At 42.1% G+C, this 25,800-nt stretch overlaps 1 protein-coding gene and 2 long non-coding RNA genes across 4 annotated transcripts in view; 1 reads left to right on the top strand and 2 right to left on the bottom strand.

Annotated features, from left to right (window-relative positions):
* The window catches only part of SPON1 (spondin 1), a 188,325-nt gene extending 183,659 nt beyond the window's left edge, over positions 1-4,666 (top strand). The window contains exon 16 of the mRNA XM_074918292.1: positions 964-4,666. Within this exon, the coding sequence (XP_074774393.1) occupies positions 964-1,127 (164 nt within the window). The 3' untranslated portion in view covers positions 1,128-4,666. The remainder of the gene's footprint in view (positions 1-963) is intronic.
* Positions 4,667-5,517: 851 nt separating this feature from the next.
* On the bottom strand, positions 5,518-9,556 carry LOC141966122 (uncharacterized). Of its 2 annotated transcripts, none has more exons than XR_012634547.1 (3): positions 9,392-9,556; positions 7,451-7,576; positions 5,518-5,560 (listed from the first exon to the last, which is right to left on the bottom strand). It is a non-coding gene; the product is annotated as an uncharacterized LOC141966122 (long non-coding RNA). The 2 variants fall into 2 exon arrangements; XR_012634546.1 differs by lacking the exon at positions 5,518-5,560 and adding an exon at positions 5,773-6,538.
* A 1,861-nt stretch (positions 9,557-11,417) lies between these two features.
* Positions 11,418-25,800, bottom strand: part of LOC141965832 (uncharacterized) — a 92,146-nt gene continuing 77,763 nt past the window's right edge. Inside the window, exon 3 of the long non-coding RNA XR_012634518.1 lies at positions 11,418-11,748. This is a non-coding gene — a long non-coding RNA (uncharacterized LOC141965832). The remainder of the gene's footprint in view (positions 11,749-25,800) is intronic.

Raw genomic sequence — 25,800 nt, 5'->3', positions numbered from 1 at the left:
CATATTTCGCATTCTCCCAATTCCTCGCATTCTTCGGGTTCTCCCAATTCCTCAAATGCTTCACATTCCTTGAAATCTTTGCATATTTCGAATTCTTCGAATTCCTTGAAATCTTTGCATGTTTCGCATTCTTTGAATTCCTCATTCTTTTAATTCTTTGCATTCCTCCCATTCTTTTCATATTTTGAATTCTTTGCATTCTTCATGTTTTGAATTTTTTGAATCCTTCGCATAGCTATCATGCTTCACATTTGTTGAATTCTTTACTTTTTTTCACATTCCCCAATTCTTTGATAGCTGCATTCTTCATATCTTTCCACTTTACACATTCTTTTCTTTATTCAAAGTCTTTGTCTTCTTTGTATTCTTTGCATTTTTCCCATTCTTCAGCTTCCACACATTTTTTACATTTTTTGCCCTTTTTTATTTTCCTGTTTATTAAGAATTTTGTCCTGGCAATGTCCAGCGTGCTCTTCCTACAGCACTGGATTATAATCTTCACATCCCGTTCCCTCCAACTTTTACATGTGTTTGGTTCCTGGCTCTAATACTCTATTTCCCCAACTCTGTTAATTTTACCCAGCATCAGCTGCTTTTTTCACTACAGAACCCTCTTACCATCCACTTCTCATCCATTTTATTTAATACCTTGTGTTACAGTTTGTTATCTAAGTATGAATTGCTGCTAAGTTGTGGTTCATATTTTCCCCTCACTTAATTTCTTCATTTTAGCTATCTTTTCTAATGTAAGCCGTGTTTAGATTTAATATATTTTATTTTTTTTTCAGTGTTTGATAAATGCCCCTTGATTTTACTTAACTGGGGTTTCTCACTTCTCTAATACCCTGCGCTATCTTAGATTCAAAAGCTCTATATGTGCACACATGCATACTGGTATACACTTTAAGACTTGTAGGTTAAGCTGAAAGACTAAGAACTTAATCGAGTTACTTACTTTTTCAGTTTGTAGGCTGAAACCATGGACTGCTTGGACAGAATGTTCTACACTTTGTGGTGGTGGAATTCAGGAACGCTACATGATGGTGAAGAAGAGGTCCAAAAGTACTCAGTTTACTAGCTGCAAAGACAAAAAGGAGTTAAGAGCATGTAATGTTCATCCTTGTTAACAAAACACAAGGCTTCCAAGTGATGCACTCTGAGCTAAATGGAAAGTCAACCTTGGTTTGATTTTTAAAACAAGAAAAACATGAAGTGTATGTTACTTTTCATTTTTGCAGTGTGGTTTGCTTTTTAGTCTTGCTGGTGCAAGAAATATATTTTATAAATATTGCCTCACAGATTTATGCTGAGAGTAAATCTTTGCTACTCCAGCCAGCCCTTAATGCATAAAAATACTAAGTCATTCTGAGTCATTGAACTAAAATACACACATACCTGTGGACATGGAATAGCCATATAGAAATACTACTTGTAAAGATATGGGATGCATGCATATTACCATCACTAAGTTGAAGTGACATGTTTCATATGTGGGAGGATTTCTCTCTCCATTTGATTTTAAAAATCCAAAGCAGTGCCTATGTGATAACACAACTATGCCAAGGAGTAATTTCAGTAATGCTGGTTCAATAATATTAAAGGTGCATGTTTATCTTTTTACACTATTGGGTTAAGCTGACAGTTCTAGTAATTATCCTGTACACACTTTTCTTCACACGGATGCTATGGTCCATGAAAAATGGTGTTTGTTTCTTTAAACTTTAGAAAGGAAATAATTTGTGCAGCTCAATAGTGATGTCCTGCCCATTACACAGTCAGTCAAAACAGCACACCAAGAAAACCAGTGAATGTCATACTCTATATTTAGATGCCATATTCTCTTTTTGGGTCTATATACTGCCTCTCAAAATGGGTACAGACCTAATAGAAATGGGTCCAAACACAGAGTTGCAACTGCTGTGTCACAGAAGGACTTCCACCTGAGACACACTAGAAGATTAGATTCAGTTTCATGAGGATGTTAATCACAAGCTAAGGGATAAAGAGATTTATAATGTAATAAAAATGGTAGAGAAAAGGTGAGCCAGGTTCTCATGCATCTCTTATAACAAAGGAAGGGGACATCTCTTATAATCAACAAACATTCTCTCTGAAATCAAACCTTGACAGCCTCTTAAAATATTGATTGCAGATTGACACAAAAATATATTCACAGCAGTGTCGTTTATAGGGTTTTTTTTTAACTCAGAGTATAAAAGGTTCTAAAAACTACTAAATTCATGGAAATTATTAATTTATAGCTATTCTAGCTAGGATAAATGTCTTCCCTGACCACTTCAGCAATCGACAAACCATCTGAGATATTATAAAACAGCATCTCACCCTTCTAATTGCTGTTTTACAGTGACTTCTGCAGAGCTTAGCTCTCATCCCTACACATAACCAGGTGTAGGACCAGCAAGAGCTTGGGCTTCACTTGCTACTGGAATATAACACTGTCCTGTACATTTTAGAATCTGACATTAAAGTTGAGATGAAAGCAATGGGTTATCTTTTGGTCCAGGGAAGGCAGCATACACCTATGTCTCTACATCAGTAATAGCAATGCACTGAAAATCAAGACTGTTGATGCTGACCTCTTAAAACAAGCTGGAGAGAAGTGAATAGAGAAAAAAATGATTTTATCATCTCTTTAAACCAACCTTAAGTAATTATACTCACTCCCTTAACACTTGGTCATAATCCTGAGAACATGACACCCAAGGGTTTTTGCTGTGAACCACAACTGGGGATCCTCAGCCCCCCCCCCTCTGTACCCAAACGGCCTACGCGGGCTGGCTTAGGGCTTGTCATCAGCACTTCCCCACTGAACACCGCAAGGGCTGCTCAGGACTTCCACAGCTGTCCCATCCCACCTTCTCAAGGTATTTTACTGCTTTTTTTTTTAGATCTGGAATAAAGGGAGGGCCAGGGACATAATGGAACCAACTACAGTGTTAAGCCTCTCCTACTGCTGCTAAATGAAATGGGTGCAAGCCCACAGTGAACCAAACCAGGAGGAAAAAAAAAAGTATACAACAAGATTTAATGCTAAAACCAAACATTTTACGTTTTGCACAGCTTGGCTCATTTAATAATATTAATTCAGATAGTGTGCCTGTTGAAAATTCTGCAGTTCATGTCTCTAGCACTGTCATTACAGTGTAGCAGCAAGACCGTCCCTAATATATTTATGACCTTACCTTGCACATTAACCTTTTTATGACCAAAAAAACCCAACCCAACAAAAAAACCAACAAACAGTGAAATGTTATAGACACTGGAGGAGTGCCCAGCTGAGCATATTTCAGGTGAAGAAGCAGATGGCTGCAGAGAAGGAGCTCAGCCAGGCGGAACTACACATGCAATCACGATCCACACAGCACCTACCTTCGTGAGCTGCCCTTAGATAGAGGCTATCCCAGCTGAGGCTAGTCATTCCGAAAAATAATCTTTGCCTATGAGATGTGTGACACTGGTTTTTGTAGGCTTGGATCTGTGAGAGCTTGGGGCAGAGGGACCAGCAGCAGAAAGTTTCTCCTGAAAGGAAAGAGAAATGCCATGAGTTTATAGACTATATTTTATCTCATCAAGGCTTCCCATTTGTTCAAGCTAATCTTGCAAACCTGTGCCTATTTCTGCAAATAATTAAAACCAATGTCCTAGTTTCACTTTCATGTTTGTTCCAGTTCATCAAGCTGTTTTGTCTTTTAATTACTCCCTTTGCCAAAGGCTACGTAGTCCAAATACACATTTAGGTATATAGGAAACATAAAACATCCTGCTGAATATGCCCACAAAATTGTCCATTAAAACAATCTGGCATTCCTTTCACTGTGGTTCTTACTAATTTGATTCTCCATATACTTTTTTTTTCTTCTCTTAGGAGGCTGTTCAGTGTGATTTCCAGTCATTTCTCTTAGGCTCATTAAAGTTATGAATGTTGAAATTATTATTTTTTTCCCCACCTTGTTAATACTTTCAGCGACAACGTAGATTGCACTGGGTCAGAAATGTATGATCGTTCTTGCTTAGGTTCAGCTATTCACACTGTTTTTCTGTTGACACATTTTACACATCACTTGTCTTCTAACTTGATACAGAAGAAATATTTAAGCTTGTTACATTTTGTAAAAAAAAAACACAAATGAAGAAAAAATGAGGTTGATTTTCTATTGAGAATAAAAGCTCTGATATACAATATGTAGAAGTATTACGTTGTTACTGTAAACTTTCTAGTAGTGTAATAGCCACTGATTATCAGTCAATAAAAATGAGAACTGTTATCTCTATCTCCTGAAGAATACTGCTGAACTGAAAGCACAGATGTCACTCCAGTTTTGTAGACCTCAACTATCAGATCTTAGCATTGTGTGTAGCCTTTTTTTTTTCTAACATACAAGCTGTAGAAGATTTACACATAATAAAAAAAGAGACCTTTAGGGGCTTAACAAATGTACAGTAGGACTCTGTGTGCAGCATATGATTTAAACAAAATTTTGTTTGATTGCGTTTTTAGATTTCCTTTGTTGTTTTTGTTTGCTGTGGAATTATGAAAAAGCTACCATGACTATTTCTTACCAAAGTCTTGTGTAGATGTTTTGTAGCTGTCTGGCTAACACATTATTATTATTATTATTTTGGAATAAAGACATCTTTACTATGATTTTTATGCTTGTATGTGACTCTGTTCAACTAATATGATTATGTGCACCAACACACCCCCACACTTACCAATATAAGGAGTCACTTTTATTTACATTTTACTCCTCTTCAAGCTAACAGGATATCAGGAGTGAGCTGGGGTTTAGTAGAGCCAGTCATTCTTTCCACTTGGAAGTTATTTGCATGAAGGATTTTGTCATATAGTTTGTTGTTCTTTCGAAATCACAGGGTAACTCAGGATCCTTATTCAAATTACCCTGTATTACTCCCAGGCAAGTTTTGTTGCTGCTCTTGGTTTCTAATAAAAGAGAATCTATTTAAAAGAAAGCACCAGTACCTCAACCACAGTTGGTCTGCCAGTACTGTCTGTAAAACTAGGCTGGGCAGGAATAGCACTAAGGTTAGCAGAATAAAAAAGTCCCAGAGCTGCCTCTCTTGCAGCACCGTCCAGCTTTGGGGAGGTGGTGAGCACCACCTGGGGAGAGCCAGTGGTTCATCCCTGCGGCTGAACAGTTTAGTGCTCGGGCCAGCAGAACAACGGGTCCCAAAAAGCATCATCTGGTTCTTGGGGAAGTAGAGGGAGGACAATACCTAAGAGTAGCCAGTGGCACATCCACAAAGCCTCCTTAAGGAACACCCCAGATGGGACTAGTGAGCTTAGTGTTAGGATTTCGATTTTTGTTGTATCAGTATAAGCACTGAGTCAAGGGAATTGGGCCAACAGCTGAAAAAAAAAATGTAGACAACAGCTCTCATGCTTCACCCATAAACTCAAGGTATTCCATAGCATTTTCCCACAAAACTTCATCAACATAAATCAAAAAGAACAACAAAGAAGGCTTTTACTTACACAATCCTTCAATGCACTTGAGCAGTGAGGGAACCAAACCATCAGCTAGAAAACAAAGGGTCTAGATTAGAATTTTAGAAGGTGAAAGTGGTCTAATAGCATGAGTTCAAAATGCATAACGCGTTATGAATGGGAGAATCTAATTTTTATATCACTTACATAAATACATAGAGAACAATATGTACAGGAACAGCATTTCCAAGTGCAAACAAGCAGCTCTAACTATTTAGAAAGGTTAAGACATTTACATTCTACCCCAGAAGTTTCCATTAAGGGAAAAGATGAGCATTTGTCTTACTGGCTATTTGCAAACACGTAGTTCTGCTTCTTTTTCTATGACATGTTTCAGCTTCTACCTTAAATACCGGGAACGAGCATAAGTATCTGTAAATGGATCATTCCTGAAGGGCTCAGAAGTGTACAGAAGTAATGTTAATACAGGCTTGAAATGTCTTTACTGGAACCTGACCTACCCGAGAAATCAAATCACATCCCACTAGATGGCACTGGAAGCCAACACACAGCTGAGTGCTTGGGGAAGGGGAAAAAAAAAAAAAAACAACAACAAACAAAACCAGACAACAACCCACAAAAAAACCCCGACCCTAAGCAACAGCGTCTCTAGGCACAGCACCACTGATTGCAAGGATCTGCACTGGGTAGAAGTCAGCAATTTTCTCTCTGTATCTGCCAGCTCACAACTGCTGACAGCGAGACCCTTACCACTGCAGCCGTGCCAGGTACCTCGCGGGGAGGCATGGATCTTATCCCAACTTCCTTTAATTAGCTGCACAAATGCTAATGGATGCAAATCGGATGAGAAGGGGATGAGAGGAATGTAATGAAACGAGCCAACATTTATTTTCTGCCCATGAAGGCACATACACCTGTGGACTGCTCTTCCAGCAGGGCATCCGTACCTTCCCCTGGAGAAAAAAGCGTTTTTACGAATCTTCAGAAGCAGCTCCACTGCAGAAATCCTACAGCCCTAGCAGTAAACCACTCAGCTAGGAGGCAGGAATCCTAAAAGGGAGGGCAAAGGAGGTGAGGTTTAAAGCCAGCCTCCGCCCTGAGCTGTACTGGGGTGCGGGGGCTGGTGCCCGAGCTGAGCTTCCCAAGTCACCCACGGGGCTGGATGGAGGAAAACGCATTGGCTGAAGCCAGGGTTAGAACAACACACGGGGTTTTAAGGCTGGTGTGACTCAAAAGTCATTTTGGTGCCTAGTTTCTTCTTGAGTCAGATTTTCTGTACTCAAAGCACCCGTTATAGCTGTGGTGGCATCATTTTATTCACCACTATAACGTGAAGATAATCATTTTTCATGTGAAAATGGTTTAGAACTATCAAGAAATCCGAATGACTTATTACAGAACAGCAACCTCACCTGGTTGATTTGAGTGCAAATGGGCAGCTACACCACACAGCACTCCTACCTACATAAAACCTTTTCTGTGCTCATATTAAGCGTAGCTTACAGGACCGGAAAGCTTTTCTCTTCTTGGAAAGCACTGTCCTTGTGAAAAGCCATCCAAGAAGAATTACTGTGTTATGTGCAATGATCCCCACAACATTAACAAACGGCCAAGTACTCTTCACCATTTAACATAGATAATGCAAACAAGAAAATCAGTAATACTTATCTCGTACAACTTTTAAAGTCATGTCCAGAGCCATGTCCAGCTTCATGCTTCCAGACAGCATCACTTCCCTGCCCTCCCGTAAGCAGGACCTGCCGCAGGCACCACGCTGTGTGTTCCATCAAACACGTTCCAGCCAATAATAAGCCACGCTAGAGCGAAGGCAGCGCTGTGCCCAGCAGGATTTCAAGCCTAGGACAGGAGCTCCTACAGGGAAGCTCCTTCAGTGCCCCCCGAACACTGCTGACAATAGAGCCGGGTGGGCTAAGGGGAGCGACGGGCACGGCGCACGCTTACCAGGATGCTGAGAAACTCCTTTCCTCTGGGAATTCTTGGTCCCTCTCCGCTGTACGCCGCGGCTGAACAGCTTAACACGTTTGTCTTGTTTCACACCCAGCCCTTTACCGTACCCGGCTGCTCCCCCTGTGAGAAACCCAGAGAAATATCAAGTGAACTCATGAAGAGCAGGGACCAGAAAGGGACCAAGGGCTGGCCAGCGTGGGCAGGACAGCAGGGCAAACACACCACTTAGGCACGGCGGTAGGTTTGTCCTTTTCTGTTCAAAATCCCATCACATAAAGCCATTTGCTGTGTCATCTAAGAGAGATCGATGATCTAAGAGATCGAAACACACCTTAAACATTTTGGGTTCAGCGGGTTTCAAGAACAAGGAGGTCCCAGGTTCAAAATGCTTTTTGCCTTTCTTGGAAAAATAAATCCAAACATTAGCTTATGCCACCAGTTCAGTACAATAAATAAAGTTTTTTTGGCTCAGAATCAGAAAAGGGAAAACAAATCTGAAAAAATAAATTTTGGGGGATCAAACAGAATTTTTAAAGCTTCATATGCAAGTACTTATTTAGGAACATTTTAGCTGCAGTTGAAATTAAAATATTTTAAATGTTTTGTTTAATTTCACATGAGCTATTTCAAAAGAGCTTTTTCTCCTTTTTCATGTTAAAGTAAATTCTAAAATTAAACCAAGTGCAAGTCAAGTAGTCAGTGGCCTGGTCTATTTTGAGGTAATTTAGGAAATGTTTTTCGTGTGAATCACTTAGAACATTTCAAATTCTTTATAAAAAATATTGTTTTCCTATTTTTATCAATTAGAAAAAAAAAAAGAATCAAAATTTCAATTATCAATATAAACAACAGGTATGCTTATTATTCCAGGTAACAGTTACCAAACTAATTCTCACTTACAGTAGGTGCCGCTCTACTAGTTATGGTACAAATTTTACACTGCTGATTAGAATACAAAATATACAAGGAGCACTCCTTACATTTTTATTTCATGAACTATAAAAAAAGCTTATTGAGTCATTTTAGAATTCTGAACGTAAAATATAACTGCAAGCAAACGTACTATTCCTTTAAAATACTAGATTTCACACTGAGGTTCCTCTTTTCAGTTTGTACTCTGACCCTTAAGTGAAAATTTATGGCCTGCACTGGCTTCGAGAGCATCCTGCCTGCAAGGTTTCAGACGGGAAAAGCTGTAGAAGGAGCAGTTTGTGAGCGGAGCTGAACTTCCACACAGTCCGCTCTGACCACAGGGCTAACAGGGCACATGGGGAATAGGTTTACCCTTTTTTTGTATTGCTAGAGGCTGAAGTGCAGCATTTGTTTTAAATATATAAAAAAACCCACCCCACGCCTGGAGCTTGGAATGTCTATCTTCTATATGTACATTTATAATATGTTTAAATACATGCACAATTAATAATTTGCCTTTAGAGCTTTTCATTTCTATGGTGACGAAACCAGACTAGCTCCTCTAACTGGGGATAACTCTTATTTCTGTCCTGCTGCAGTCATCTTTTTGCTTTCTATTTACAATTAAAGAGAAAAATTACAGTAAAAGAGAACAGAGCTGATCATACAGAACACACCTCTAAAATGGGGCAGAGGGTTTTTATTTTTGTGTTTCGTTAATTCTAGGAAAATTAATTTCAATTAGTGCCTTGAGTTTCTTCAATTAATTGCTTGAAGCTACTTCCAAAAGAAAGAAACTGGCAGAAAGAAACCCTCCCCGAGGCCCCTGCACCGCGTCTGCAGGCGGCAGCACGGGAGCAGGTTTCAGACCCGGGACCCTCGGCTCTCCCCAAGCTCCCCCGAAGGGCTCCAGCACGGAGCTGGGCGAGGGCACCGGGTGATGGACAGGAGCAAGCAGAGCTCCCTGTAAATCAGCAGAGTGCTTTTGCCTTTCAGAGAGCTGGGAAATGCTGTCAGGCTCACCTGCACAAATCCAGGGCCACCAAGCACCAGCAGACAACAGCGAGCGGGTCGGGCAGTGCCTGTAAAAGATGACTGGCTGCTGCAACCCAGCGGGGTTCTAGGAAATCAGGTCAGTTCTTCATGTACCAATTGAACACAAGGTTCAACTCTGAACAGAGTCCATGTGCTCTCAAAAAAAAAAAAATTTAAAAAAATCATCATCTTCTGAGAGCAAGATTTCTCTTTTAATTAAGACAGTAATTTGGAGCAAAATCACTTCGGCACAGATGTAAAAAAGAACTCATTGTTAAAATCAGCATTACAATACTTAAGCTTTGTGTATATGACTCACAGAACATAGCTGCAACCACAATTTAGGCATCTGACCTCCTCTGCATGTTTTGGAGAAGCCAGGCCCTTCAGAATTGATCCCGTAAATAAGAGCAGGGAAGCGACTGCCAGCCGCCATTTGGACTGTTCCTGTAGATCAGCTCTTTCCCGAGCTACTTCTGCTGGCATGAGGTGTTGATGTTAAAGCCACTGGACACTGGGTGGGTATGGCCACAGAACGAAGCAGTCCCAGCAGACCAAACTTTGCTTGTGAAACAACAAAATCTGTTCCCTCTTCCCTCCCCTCAAATCCCTAAGGACCAGAGCCTTACGAAAGCAAGAACCAGGTTGCTATGACTACTATAAATTAACATCAACATCTTCTCTTTAACGCTTTCCTTCTTAAAAATCTAGTTTTTACTCATATATTTTGAGTCTTGATCTAAAATTTTTCACATCATGCTTCTGATACAGTGTTTGCTAAAATTGTCCAGCTATTTCAATAACTCATTTAGGAGAACGTGTCCTGCTTTGGCCACGGTTAATTCTTACAGCCCGCCACGAATCATAGCGGAGGCTTATCATTTGGCTGGAGGGATGTCCTCTGATTGTTAGTGAGAGGAAGACACTCGTGTTTCCATCTTCACAAAGAACTACACATGGATAAACTAGACAGTTTTATAACCAACCTCAGTACACACCAACAGGCTCTAATTGCCCTGATGAGCCTCCCTTGGGGCGCCCAGGTGTACCCACCCCTAGAAGTGGCCGATGGCTCGTGGGCCAGCTCAGTCCCTGCCCGAGCTCCGCTGTGGCTGCCCTGGCACCACGCTGGCCCCGGAGCTGCCCTGTGGTGACATCCGACCTCGGGCAGCTCTGCTGTAACTCAGAAAACGCCAAGCCCTGAGCACAGGGCGAGTACGAAGCAGCACACGTGACAAGACGGAGAGCTGGAGGTGGGCTGGTGTGACACACAGCGCACAGGTCCGGGGAGAGGCACGATGCCACCACAGCGCTACTGCCTGCACACGTGCTGTGTCCCACGGGGCCACCTGCTTCCAACTACAGCCCACCTGCTCTAGGAGGGCAGACAGGAGACCAAAGTTGGGTTGCAGAGCCAAAACCACTTTGTGGGACCAGCTCTCTATGCCTCCATGCTTCATTTGTAAAGGAGAATTGAGAACAATTTCTTGTCCAACTTTTTTGCCTGCTTAGATTGGGCAGTGAGTTAGATCAGGCGTTGTTTTATAGTATGTTGTTTAGTGCAACGGGTCTTTACACCTCTCTCATTCGCTAAGTACTGCTTCAATGTAGTGATAAAAATAATATCTGAAAACCTGATCTCTGCAAAAACAATCCTTCCCTGCAGAAAAAAGGACTGACAAAGTGAATTGATCATACCTCCTTCCCAAAACAGGGTTAAGGTTGTGCATGTTTTGAATCCTATTAGTAAATTACATTACACAAGCCAACATCTCTGTTTGCTACAGTGAAATTGCAAATTAACCCCCTTTAAAAGTGGGTCAGCTCACATCACCTAAAAGATCAGTACTGTGTGATCAATCTTAATATCGTTATCGAGTAATCTGTAGAAAACTGTTTGGCAGACAATGCTCTTTGACTCCATGCCCAGGGCTTCTGCTTTGTGATTAATGGTTGTGCTATTCCCCATTTGTCCCCTGATAAGTTACACCTGTCCAGCACTTAAGCAGACTTCATCTGAAATTCATGGAAGCATTAAAAAAAAAAAAAAATCACCAAAAGGGAAAGAACAAAAGATGAAAAATGTTGTTCTCGGCGTTTAAGGGAAAAGTTACTGGAAGTTCATATTTCAGATTCACCCCTTGACAATCACACTTTTCAGAGTGCTTCTGACTTAACGCTTTTCAGATATATACAATACTTTTTACATGTAAAATTCTGAACACGTACTTACCCTTACAGATTTTTCCCATGACGTTATTATCCAACCCACCAAAGGAACAGAATCTATTGTCTGCAGCTCAGACTAAACTGGGCTGGAGTCCTCTGAGTGCCAGCTGGCAAACCTGTGTAACGTATGGATAGTTGATATTTGTGTTATGCCGTTTACTGAAACTATATACTTCTGTCCCTCAGTATTTTCTTAAAAGGTTATTGACTGCATCATGGCTGACTGATTTACTGCCACATGCGAGCCATCTCTCCCAGCTCCTGCCAGTGCTGCAGTTCCTCTAGACGCAGGAGGCCAGCAGAAGGCTCTTAGCTGCTCAAACTCTATGTCTGCCCTTCAAGTGGGGCTTATACATGTGTTTTGCCAATTTTCAGGCCTAGCATAAAGGACACAGCCAGCCTAAGGATGAACCAATAACCAGACTGTACTTGACACAAAAGGGTCGGTCCATGGGTGAGCGCTGGGGTACAAACCAGTCACTCAGGTTATGCCTAATGGACATCAATCCCAACGACCCCAACAACGACACCGCACGGCCAGCAACGGCGCAAGGAACAGTGAAATAGAGTCTCCCAGAGAGGGGACGGGAGACAACCAGGGCAACAGCCCAACACATCAGACCAAGGAAGCCCCATCCTGAATCCCTACAGAGCCCGCGTTTACCAAAGCCAGACCTGCCTGGAGCCCAGTCCCAGGGGGGCGGGAGGTCCTTCCCCAACAGGGAACTCTGCCCAGGGCGTCCCCCTCACAGACAGACACTCCGCTGCTCCTGCAAGGGTGTCGCGGATGAAAGTATTGACACGGTAATGATTTAGAAAAATAACCTAGATTTATTAATAACTAACAACTATTTGCCAATACAAAATAACTCAGAAAGAAAAGCGACTTATTCAGGTTCTAAAATGACAATATTCACTCTAACTTACTTAACGGTACCTTAATTTATACACATATGTACATGCGCATACACAAACCAGACATGTACATACAGGAACAAAGGGGTTTGGGTTCGGTAAAATGAACACAAAAGGGACAAGCACACAGGAACAAGGGTAAGGGTACGTACCCACACACACACCAATGAACAGGTGAAATAGAAGCGAGCTCAAAGAAAATTTCCCTCTCGAGTTCAGAGCAAATACTCCCAATGCCTTGGCATTCCTCAACGGGCGATAACTGAGACTCGAGCGGGGGGACTTGGCCCTGGCCTTCCGTCTGGAGCAGACGACACCTTAAGGGTTTTGGTACCTGAGAGGCTCCCAGCTCAGGGGAGATGCTGGTCACAGGCCGCTGGGATCCAGGAGAGCTCAAAGGGCCCCTCTGGGGGTCGCAGTTTGTAGGATCCAAGATAATTGACTTTTGTCAAATGCTATCTGGTGCCTTCTGGCAGTTGCACAAGAATTTGAATAACATGCAACCCTGTTATTGTTCCATCTGACCACACCCCAGGCACAGGTGTGTCAGGCCATCAGGGGATAATGGGCCATTATAACCTTTTCCAAGCAACTGGGAGGGGCAGGGGCCAGGCTCCTCAAGGTTATCAGTCCTTATCTCCACAGACTGGTGTATGGCTCGGGGGAATGTGGATGGAATCACACCTGGCACCAAGCAGCCCAACAAGGAGGGCAGGGAGGGGTAAGAATGGCACCACCAGAAAGGGGTCCCAGCTGCTCTCCCTACGGGGGACACCTGACCTTGGGTTACTCCGTGTGGGACCCCTGGGGCTCCTTTACCCAATGGCTCTGTCTGCCAGGCCACCCCACCCTGGGGGGAAGCCTGAAGGGAAACTCACCCCCTTTGGGAAGGGCTGGGGGAATCAAACACATGTCAACCTTCATGTGGGCTGGGGGTTGAAACCCCGGCGTTCCAGAGGGGCACTAGTTCGAGGGGAACTATTTCAGAGGGTGAGTTATTATGAGAGGGAGTACTTCAGGGAGACTCTCTTGAAGGCACTATTGGGGGGGGGGAGCATTTCAGGGGGGATTATTTTGCAAGGAACTGCTTCAAGGGAGGGGCTATTTCAAGGGGAGGGAATGTTGCAGGAGAGACTATTTGGGGAGAGTCTTTCGGGGGCAATATTTGCAGGGGCCCCAAAATGTAGTGGGAGGCTGCAGGAAAATAAGAGGCCACAGGGGAAATACAGGCCAGAAAAAAGTAGATGCCGGAAGGGGGGGGGGGGGGGGGGGGGGGGGGGCGAGTTCTAGTGGGCATTAGAGTTTGAAAAGTGCTGGGAAGTCAAAAAGGGGTGGGAAGCTGAAAAGAGGTGGGAGGCCAGGGGGAAACAGAAGCCAAAAAAAGCAGAAGCCAAAAAAAAAGTGGGAGGCTGAAAAGAGGTGGGAGGCCAGGGGGAGGTAGAGGCCAGAAAAAAGTGGAGGCTGAAAAAAGGTGGGAGGCTGAAAAGAGGTGGGAGGCCAGAGGGAGGTAGAGGCCAGAAAAAAGTGGAGGCTGAAAAAAGGTGGGAGGCTGAAAAAAAGGTGGGAGGCCAAGGGGAGGTAGAGGCCAGCAAAATTGGAGGCTGAACAAGGGACAGGGCTTGGGGAAGTAGAGAGCAGGAAAAATTGGAAGCCAAATCGTGGTGGAAGGACCAAAAGGGGCGGGAGGCCACAGGAACGTAGACCTTAGATGAAAGGGGAGTGTATTGGGTGGGAACTATTTGGGGGCAGACTGTTTCAGGGGGACTGTTTTGGGGGCTATTTTGTGGGGGACAGTGATACAGGAGGGTCTATTTCAGGGGGCTATTTGGGGGAACTCCTTCGGGGGAGTATTTCGGAGGAATATTTAAGGGGCCGCCGTTTCACAGGGGAGTATCTAAGGCGCAACTATTTAATGGGGGAGCATTTTGGAGGTGGAGCATTTCAGGGGGGATCATTTCCAGGGGGATTCTTTCGAGGGGTCTATTTCGGGGGACAGTGTTTGAGGGGGAATTATTTTAGGATAAGTATTTGGGGGGGACCATTTCTGGAAGGAGCATGGGGGGGGGCAGACTTTCTAGGGGGTGTATTTTGGGTCGGGAGAGTTACGGGAGGTACTACTTCTGGGGGACTATTTGACAGGGAAATTCTTTCAGGGGCACTATGTCATGGGGGGGACTATTTCAGGAGGACATATTTTGGGGGGGACCATTTCAGGAGGGGAGGGTTTACGCCCCCACCCTGGGGGGAAGCCTAAAGGGAAACTCACCCCACTTTGAGAAGGGCTGGGGAATCACCCACATGTCAACCTTCATGTGGGCTGGGGGTTGAAACCCCGGCATTTCAGCACAGTATGGACTTCATTTGGGGTTAAATACTACTGTGAATATCATTAATGATTAATATAATTATGAGACACTTCCTCAGCTTGTTGTTTCATACCATGAAACATTGGGTAGCTAAAAGGCTTTAGTCGGCTAAAAAAAGTGAAAAGCACTTTCCCCCACTGCTTGCTTTTGACTAACTACTGGTCCGTGCCCCCAGTTGTGCTGGTGCAACTATCTGTGGGGTTGAACTGTGCTCAAGGTTCTATTCCGGCTTAAAATGAAAGAAGAAACTGAGGGGCTGCACGCTCCTGCAGTGGGACAGAGTCAAACTGAGGGTGGTACAAAGAGTCTCAAAGTGAGATTATCCCAAGACACTTTGTCGTGTCTTCAACAGACACCTGGTACAAAGCACCCAACCGTGCAGAGTAAGAGTTAGGTAAACGCCAAATCTAAGCCGCATATTAACAAACACCCGTAGCTGTTTGCTTTGTTTCCTCCAGCATCTGTAATAACAATAGCATTTGAATACTGCAAGGGCAGGAACAGGATTTTAATCTTGTATTTCAGTTCTGAGACAGCATTATCATGTTATTCACAGCTGCATTTTGTTTCGTTTGTTTTTCCGGACAGAATATTTCCTGTTAGTTTTTTCCAAACAGCTTGGCAAAAGATGGTGCCATCTACCGGCGTTTTATAACTGAGGCCAGCTCAGCCACGCCGTGAGCAGGAGAGCCTACACCTACCCCACCCTCCAAAAAAACCCCCAACCTTACAAAATAAAGAACTTGGCTGTTGAGATAGAAAAATATTTCCTCCAAAATCTTACCAAGAAAAATAATGGGTGGGTGCTTTCAAGGTAATCTTGATGTTTTCTCATGCAAAACTTGGGCTCGGAACCTAGTTCAGTACATCTCCTCACGAGTCTATGGAATACAAACTGCCCAATGATTTCAACAAGATTTCAGTGTGCCAAAGAGGAAATAAAACTTGAACAGCATTTCTTGGAACTTCTTTGCTCTTTTAGAAACTCCTCATTTACCCTCTTGCATTCTTTGATTTAATATTTAAAGAAATATTAATCGATCTCTTTAGGAGCCCTATAAAGCTAAGTGCATCTCTGCCTTGCAATAAAGCCAGCAGAAACTGTATCGAAACATAGCATTCACGTGGCTGATGCTGAACTGCTCAACAAATTCGTAATTCTTTGTATCTCCTAGTTACACATTTTCTGCAGCCAAGAGATGACTAAAATGATTTAAGTGAATTTCACAACTTTGTAGATAATAACTGAGAACAGCCGGCAAAACTGCAGCAAAAGCGCAAACATCCTTCCTCCCCTCCTCAACAGGCCTCTGTTTCAGTGGATTGCTTCACAAAATAAACAACCTCCCTAGTACAAAAAGCAGTACAGTTCCTGAGATTTTAAATTAAGGTATGTGAGGGTTGGTGGCTTTTTTTTTAAAAAATCCACATCATAAACCAATATTTTTTTATGAAACACAATTTGTCCCATGTGAAGTTCTCCCTGCAGCCTTGAATGGACCTTGCCTTGTATGTACCAGAAAAGGTGGGATATGAACGTACAGGTACCTTCCTCTGCCGGAGGACTGAGCCTGCAAGCTTTATTCACAAGTATCTGATAGTAAAACAGAGAAATACAGTCCCCATCACCCCTTCTCCTGACATTAAGAGGTTCTTCTTACCATTTCCCTAGTGGAAGGGCGGGAGATGATGTATGTTGGACCGGCATAAGCAGAGAGGCAGTTTCCTTTCCAAGGACGGAAAACCCACCTGAGGAAACTCACCTTCCCATGCTGCTCTCCCCAGGACTGAGGAAAAGGGCTGGCCAGATGGAAGATGCAGCTTCCACAGAGCGGCTTTGCAAATGCTCTGTCACCCAAGAGCAAGAACTCCTCATCTCAGACCTCTCCGTGTACTGAACCCGAGATTTTAACTGTCTGCGCTAGATCTCCACAGTAATAATCTCATCTTTCGTTGGCCATAAAGTAGGAACAATAAAAAGAGATAAAATGTAAAAAAAAAAACCACAAAGAAGTGACAAAGCAAATTAAACAGATGAAGAAAACAGAGCAAATGCATTATAAATATAATCATTAACATCCTCCGTGTGCCAGTAATTTGACAAGCAAAACCAAGGATGACTTGGATATTTTCAAAAGTTTTTAAAACTGGAGCTGTTATTTACAAATCTGACCTGATTTTTTTTTTTTTTTTCCTAGAGATCCTTTTGTTATGTTGGGTCCACACTTCAATCAGTGATGGCTTTAGGTTACACACAAAGAGAAAACCAAGAGTCAAGCCTTGCTGGTCTCAGAGACCCAACAGTTTTAAAGGCAGTGCTATGATTTACCATGAACGGCTTCTACACCATGAGTAGTTCTGTGGGTACAAAAAAAGAAAGGGGGGGTGGGATTAGGCCCCATTCAAGCGACCTTTGTTCATATGTATTTGGAAACCCCTTCAACAAGTGGTGGCTAGAGGACATGATATTAGCACTCCATGGCAGTAGAACAGGGGTTAGTCTATTCCTCTTTTTATTCCAAATAATCACTATTATTTTTTATGTGTTATTATTACGTTGCTTGTCTTTTCTAGGCTCATTATTTTACATAACAGCTGAAAAACTAACAGCCTTATGATGCTGAGCCCTCGCTCTATGTTTCTACAGCAGACAGGTTCACAGGAAAACCCTCAGATCAAGGAGCATTACACTTACTAGTTGAATCAGGACCTCTGCTTTTTTCCTGTATGAGATACGGATCCAACTGCATCCACGCAGTATTTTACCATTATAGTATCAGCACCCTCAGGAATAACGAACACTTTGAAATACTAAGATCAGATGGCTTTCCACCTCAGCAATGTCTGCTTTCAGGACGTGTTAACAATCCCTTTTGTATGCATTTAACCTCGTCTGCCACGTAGGCCACCTACTTTGAGAAGTCACGGTCATACGAACCACGAGGAGCAGAGCCCCGTCTTCCTGTAGCTAGTGTTTGGAAGGAACTGCTTCTGCTGACTTCAGTCGCCTGTTTTTCTGAATTGGACCATGTGCCTCTGCTACTATTCATGGTGCCAAAATTCCCAGCCTACTGCTGTTTGCCCCCTTCCACCCGTTTGCTCCTGCCTACAGAAGAGGTTTCCAAAATGAAACTTGGTCCTAAAAGGGTTGGCAATGAAGTTTAAGCCTTCAATTTAAGTCTGCAATTAAGTCTTTAAACTGATATTCAGATTCTAAGCCAGTTAATTGAATAAACAGCTAAACTAGAAGAGTTTTCCTACTATACCCTTGAATTTGTAGATAACTGGGGGGGTTGGGGGGATAAAAAGGTTATTTCTTTGGGTTGTTTTTTGTTTGTTTTTTTGTTTTTTTTTCTTTCTTCTCTCCTTTCAGAGAGGTGGGGCAGGAGAGTATATTACACTCCCCCCCTCCCCTGGACATTTTATTGTCAATGTTGCACATCTGATTTTTTTTTTTTTTTTTTTTGGCTTGATAGTTTAAAGGCTCCTTACCTTTAACATCCCAATGAGTTAAAATAAAGTTTTGGCCTCAGTTCATTCATGACATAACTCCATTGACCGTGGAAAAACAAAGATCAATTTGTTCTACAGCATTCTTTAAAAAAAAGTCATTAAAATACCACATAAGCTTTTAATGAGTTGTAAAACCAAACTATTGCTCACCGATAAAGAACAAGCAAATTATAAAAGGAGGAATCACGTAAAGCCTCATGAATCTTGATTCAGGCCCTAATTCCTAGGTGGTTCAAAGTACAGGGGTTTTTTTCCTGAGATTTCAGAAATCCTATTTTCATTTGGATCACTCCAAGGTCACAGAAATATTTTTTTCTTCTCTGGTTAAATTATTTATCCTTGTCTCACTTCCCAGAGCCACAAAGTGCATGGCAAAAACTGCATCTTATTCATTAAAGAGAAAGAAAAAAATCATTTCCAAAATATGCTGCTTTTCCCTCAGAATACAACCAGAAAGTGTCGCTACTTCATGTTAGCTGATACATACAACTGATGCACCCCACCCATTTCTGTCTTTTGCCAGCTCTGTTCAGTCTATATTTTGGCCCTGCATATGTTGCAATCACGCTAAACTGTGAGCAAACATGAATGCTTTAATGGCAAAATACTACAAAATCAAGCATTTAAAAAAAAAAGTGAGGTGGAAAGAGGAAGCTCATCCATCATAGTAAGTACTAGAGAGGTGAGAGTCTGTAGCAGGAGGTGGTGGAGATGTTCTGCTTTAGACAACAGAACCACCACAAAAAGGCAGCAGTTCAGTCACCTACTCCAACATCAGCCTACACTTAGGCTAGGCAAAATTTTTAAGCTGTCCTAGAGTGCAACGTCATGCAATAATCAAACCACTGTAAATACGGTGCTCGTCAGCATCAGTCAAACAAAATTAGTTTTTATACCAAACTTTTACCCCACCCTGTGATGTGATCAGAGGGAAAAGGGCTTCAAACAAGGAAAGAATAATCTTGTACTCTTCAAATGCAACACGGGCTTAAATGTCTTCAAAACAGAACCACAGCTTACACTTCTCTAAAAGAAGAGTTGGCAGAAAGGAGAATTGTTTTCACAGAACAATATCAGCACGGAGACAGTGCAATCCTAAAAAAGATAGTAGGGAAGAACCACTAGTCCTGTCCAGTAAAAGGCCATGATGGGGTGTGGCAGATAAGATATTCTGCTGGTATCTTAAATCCTAGATAAAAATCTGATTCTGTACATACGACTCCTGGCATATTGAGGTAGGAGGGGGTCCATCTACTTTGCTTTCCATTGCTCACAGCAGAATTGTCTACTATTGCAGCCTCTGAATTCTTTGCAAAGGCAGGGGAAGAGAAGGAAAGAATTATGCTAAAAGGAATAGACGGACCTATAAAGATTTTTTTTTCATATCAATACAAGAACATATCAAAACCATTGGAAAATAGCAGAAACTGAATCACAGCTTCTTTATATACCTTCTGGTGTTGTTTCTCCTATAAGAATGGTCCTGATGTATTCCTCATCCAATTTTAATCTATCAAAGCATTCACACATTTAAGACTTATCTATATGCAGCCTCTGCCAAATTACGTATCTTCACATACACTCCCATATGTTTTGTTCAGTCTGTTATTAAATTAATCAAACATGGCAGCTACTACTAATGGCTTGCTTTAATAGGCTGCATCCATCACCGCACAGACAGGGTTTGTGTATGCTGCCACAGCCACATACGCTGAGCTCAGCTGTGGGCATGTTCACACTGCCCTCCTGTACAGCTCACATCTATTCTCTCGTGCCACTTGTCAACGTCCCATAGTTATCACCGGCGGGAAATGCAGATGCAGGCAGTGCTAGACTGACATACTGACTTGCCAGATTTGGTGCCAAAACAATGGCAGAAATCTCACATTTTCTAAATCCAAAACGTGGATTTTGCAGCTTTCAAAAAACCACCCAAGTAACTCCGTCGTGTTTTCCCAACTGTTCAGAGGCAGTTACATTTTCTCCCTAACACTGAAACGGCTCTTTCAGGGCTACAGAAAAGCATGCTTGTAAGATTATTTTCGTATTTTCAAGCACACGGTAACAGACTAACTCTCACATTCTCCACATTTCCCCTGTTTTCAGTGTGATTTGATTTTGGTTGGCAATTCATGTAACAGTGGCTTCAGCTTAACCCTTCCGAGTGCATCCACCGTTCTGGTCAGGATCATAAGTAACAGTGCTCTCTCAAAAACCAAGTAACATACTTGACTGAAATATTCACCTGTTATATACGTATTTTCCACTCAGATAGCTTCAACTATTAACTTATGAAAGCCTTTAGTGCATGGAAGTGATGAGATTAAACAATACCTTTTGATATACTTCTTCCCTTTGATCTCAGAAGAAGAGTATTAGCTAAAGCCATTCATTTTATCTACAGGGATCTCTATAATGCTTTATCTGCTAAACAATTTCATTAAATTCTCCATCCCTAGTAGAAATAAGGTGCAATTTCAAACAGCCAGGGATTTTAGCTGACTTTATCACTCCTGAGACGCAGTAAATCCGTATTTATTCAGTCAAAATAAACCAGATGATCCATATGTTAAAATACCTCCCAAGATGTAACTAGCTGCTCATGAGGTTGGACTCATGAAGAACAAAATGGCCTTCTCTCACCACTGCCATTTGTCACGGCATCCGTGAAGTGCTAGATACCAGAGAAATACTGACCAACATAGCAATAATTACGATTGCATAAATGGAAGAGAGTTTCGAAACAGCAGGCCCGTATCAGCACCAGATCTCAAGCCCCGTAACACGCTTCTCCCTTTAACAGACATTGGTTTCCTAAAACTGAAAAAGAGATGAGGCAGCTTGCATAGCACCAAGCAAATTAGGGAATATTTCTCCTGCCAAACTGAGAAAGTGGAGGTGGAAATCTCTCTGCTGTGGTACGAACATCCATAATTCTGGCATTACCTAAATTTTCAGGGTTGACTGGCTTTGAAAACATATGCTGCAGCGTTGTGTAAAGAAGGTTCAGGAGGTACTAGCTGATGGTTTGGAAGATAGACAGTGTTAAATATTATGCCTTCTATAGAAAACATAGGAGGCAGAACTAACTATCTACTCTTCAACAATTTAAAACGATGATGTGCTGTGCACTCATCAGAAGTAAAATTTTACTTGACTGTGAAGGAACTGCATCCTTCAGCTCATAAACCAGTAGGAAATAATGGAAAAAACATTTGTGGGAAATCCAACTGTCTGGTTTTCATAAAATCAGTTCAGCATACACACACTTATGAGTACCACAACGAGATTACATAGAACAGAGGTATTTTTAGAATCCAGAAAGACAGTTCACACCCTGCGGCCCCTTGTGGCAACACAATCCCACATCCAGGCCTTTTATCCAGCTTATTCTCGGGGTGCTTTGCATGCATGAGCTAGGGAGGCAGACGGGGGCTGAGTGAGCTCCAGCTTCCCTCGGAGGAGGTTATCTGACAAGGAGACCTCATGCACACAGAGAAGCTATTGATCCGAGGGGGGAAAAAAGGATTATGCCCCCTAGTTATAATCCCCTGTGGGGTCTAGGGCTGTTAAAGTTCTCATCTCATTGCCTCAGGGCAATGTGTGATTTTTTTTTTTTTTTTAACTTTTTCGGGGTCTTTTCTTTCTTTCTGTAAATCAAACACATGATTTTGTTTCTTCTACCAGTCTCATGTACACAGAAAGTTTTCATGATGCCCACACAAGTGTTTTCATACTGAATATTTAAATGCAATAACAGTATTCACTTCAGTTATTACAGCAAATCATAACCTCATGAGGATGCACAACCCTTCTTAGGATCTAGCAAACAAAGTTTTAGTCAAGTGAAGTTTTATAAAGAATGTAAATACCACCCTTAGAACAAGTTGTCATTTTATTCTGACAAGTGCTCTTAGCAGCAGGATTTAACCAACCCCTGTATCAGTCAGCCTTCAAGGAAAGCATCCTCATCTCCAGCAGCACACTGACTTCCCCTCCACCCATAGATGAAAAGTTCATTGACTTGAAATGAATGAATATAACTGAGCACTAATGACCCCTGAAAGCTTTTGAAGGAGCTGCAAGTAAATGATATTGAACAGAGATTAGCAATGGAAGCTTCTGTACTTTACTGAGTAGCTGAGTGCAGCTGACAACAGTAGAGTAAGGAAGTCTTTTCCAAAATCTAGTTAGAGACGAAGATTGAAATATAACAGCTGGGTTCAAGGAAATGAGAACAGAAAGCAAAGTACTATTCATCTGCACATACCCTTGTTTTTTTGAAACCCTTATTCTGGAGAAAAAAACCCTGCTCTCCAAAGATAGTGTTCACCATGGCTCCTGGGCTGGTTTGTAAGATGCTGGCTGGAGGTCAGCACTAAGCGTGGCACCCTGGCACCCACACCTCCAGCCAAAAGACCTCTACAACTTAGATGATTCGAAATTTTTTGTTTTATGCAACGTTTAATATATGATCATATAATTTTCTGAAACACTTCTGAAACATTATTTGACATAATTCCCCTGTATTTATTATCTGTCTAGGATGGCTCTTCTCTTTCCTCATACACATATCATCTTGCATAATGAGTTTAAGAATCAAATTCTGACCTCAATATGAGTATATTATTACTCTGTGTAGAACAGAGATGTCTGAGAATAAAAGATATAGGCTAATAAAGTAGTTGTACAAGGTCTTTTATATCTTTCAGTCTGAAAAATAAAAGATTTTTTTTTTTTAGATGCTCTTCAGCTGCTGATATCCTGACAAACCTGTGAACAGGACATTTATTTCCCCCAGGTCCCATATTCTGTGAAGCAAACCTGTTTGAGAGGCATTACATTGTAAAAGCACACCTCTGACACGAGGATGAACCCACAATACACATGGTATCTCCAGCCCAACGTTTGCCTTCCTAACTCTGCATTAGGGAATAAGGGCTGCACAAAGCTCTTCCACTCACCAATGTTTTATCTATTGGAGCTGCAAGCATGAAGCTTTCAGATCCACATTCATTCCACCTAGCCCCAGGCACCAAACCTTACCTGTCTGAGAAGTCACAGGCTGTATGAACAGCCAGCCAAGACAGACAGGGCACGATTCAGATCTTCCTATTGATGACACCTCCGTCTGTAAAAGGTGCCCAAGCTGGCTCTTCTCAATTGAGTATCTGAAGTTAGCTGGGACAAATCCAAGCCTCATCTTGAGATATTGAGAGAGGAACAGACTTGCACTGCACCAGTTAATTCATGTTCTGAAACGCCCAGCTGGAGCTGGAACTGCCCGGGACAGGGAAAGGATCTGCCGAAGGTCACGGAGCCACTGGAGATGCCCCCTTGCTGCCTGCATCCCTCCGCCCAGCTCATCACCGAATTTCCTCTTCTGCTCTTCTTGCATCTAACCTGTTCTTGCCTTTGACCGTTTCCTACTTTATTTTATCGGCCATCCTTTTTCATTCCCCATGGTTTCTGTACCTAAATGGATGCAGCTGAAGGGTAAAAGCACTCCAAAACGATCAGGATCTTACACCGTAAGTCAGGACCACCTTTGCGTTCCTGTCTTCCAATTTGTCTGCTCTATTGTCCCGTGCCAGGTTTAGTTACATACACAAGAACATACTGTTACATGGGTTTAATGCAGTAATAAAACTCTTGCCTCCTGTATTATTCCCATCTCCTACATTCGTGTCCCTTTCTCTCACTCCTTCTTTCTGCTTTGCTTCCCATTCCGCATTCCCTCCAGGTGGAAGAAGGAAACCGGTTTGATTATTTTTTTCCACTTTAGGAAAGATAGATTCCACCTGCATAACGTTACCTTTCATGTTTGGACAGACATTGAAGATAGCAGAATTTAGCTCAGTCAAAATTTCACTGTAATTCTAATTTGTGTATGTGAAAATACCATATAAATGGAAATCTATCACGTAAGTCTTTGACGCAGTAGGAATTCCTACATTTTAAACACTAAATATTTTCTGAAATGGAAAAGCTTTCCTCTTCATGATCTGAACTCAACAGTAATTGCTGAAGCTACATCAACGAAGCACGGAGCCACTAAAATGCTTAATTATGCCTTCTGAGCACTGCTCAAATACCAGTATTTACCTCTGAGGCTGCAACAAAATTGCATGTTTCTGGTCTGGCAGAAAGAGCCTTCCAGAGTCAATATTCATATTGCTGTGGGGAAACATATCTAATCTCTACATAATCTCTATATAATTTTTATTATTATTATTTATAAGACAATATAGTGGGTAAATAACAGCAGCTCCATCTGCATGCAGCATTAATGAGAAGCTGATTTCAGAGAGCAGCAATTCGTAAGTCAGACTCCTTAAAATGAAAGAGTGAACACAACGGCCTCCCACCACACTAAGCAGAGCAAGATCTGCAAAGCTCGTGAAAAGTACTCTTTGAACTCTTCCCTAGGTTAAACACACGCCTGTGGGCTTAGCACCGAGTTGCTCCTTCTCTCCAGTTCATATACATCATTTTTTACTGAATAAAACATTATCCCCAGACAAGATCAGGAGGGTTTTCTACTTTAAGCACTGCACAAACACATCCCTGGAACAAAATTATACTCCACCAAAAGGTTCTTATTTAGACCAACAAGCTAGGAAAAGAATTGGAGGGAAGATCGGGCAATGCGATGCATTCACACAAGTGTTAATAGCTTTAAATAGACTTCTTAACTCTTAGCAGAAAACAATATTTAATCTTTCTGTAGCTTCAGTAACATTAAAAAGTATTAATTTTTCATTAAAGAAAAATCTGAACCTGAACAAATGCACAGACCCAAGATATTTAATGAAGAACAGCAAGGTAACAAGTTATCTAAATAAGTATTTATGATAAAGCCAAACAAAATGTTAAACATTTTCTACCAATCGTTCTGAAAAACCCTTACAGCAGCTCCATCAATTCCAGTGAGATCAGTCTCATCATTAAAAGTACACACTGGCATGGAGATGGCTTTGGCAATAATTTCATTTAAGCTAAGTTCTTGGGTTGTTTGGGGTTTTTTGTTAGGTTTTTGGGGGTTTTTTTGTTGTTTTGTTTTTTTTTTTTCCCCGATGGGATGGCCAAACTGAGGATTGTGATTGCTCTGTGAACATTAGCAAAACTAACGTCACACCCCAGCTAATCAAGATAAAAGGTAAAGCATTTTCCTGCTTTACTGATGGGGGACCTCAGTGACAGAAACATGAAGGTTATAACCCCACAAAAATTTCACTTCTGGGTAGTGACCTCTAAACTGCCCTTCGGCTGTTATCAGAACAGGCTGATGACTGACATTGTGCACGTGTCTGTGTGCAGGAGCGGGACCTCCATCCCACGTTACCGAGCATTCGTGCAGTCTGTACAATGGAA

Source organism: Athene noctua, chromosome 14, assembly GCF_965140245.1.
Source record: "Athene noctua chromosome 14, bAthNoc1.hap1.1, whole genome shotgun sequence".
NCBI lineage: Eukaryota > Metazoa > Chordata > Aves > Strigiformes > Strigidae > Athene > Athene noctua.
Note: the sequence above shows the minus strand (reverse complement) of the source record. Positions and strands in the feature narration are given on the sequence as shown.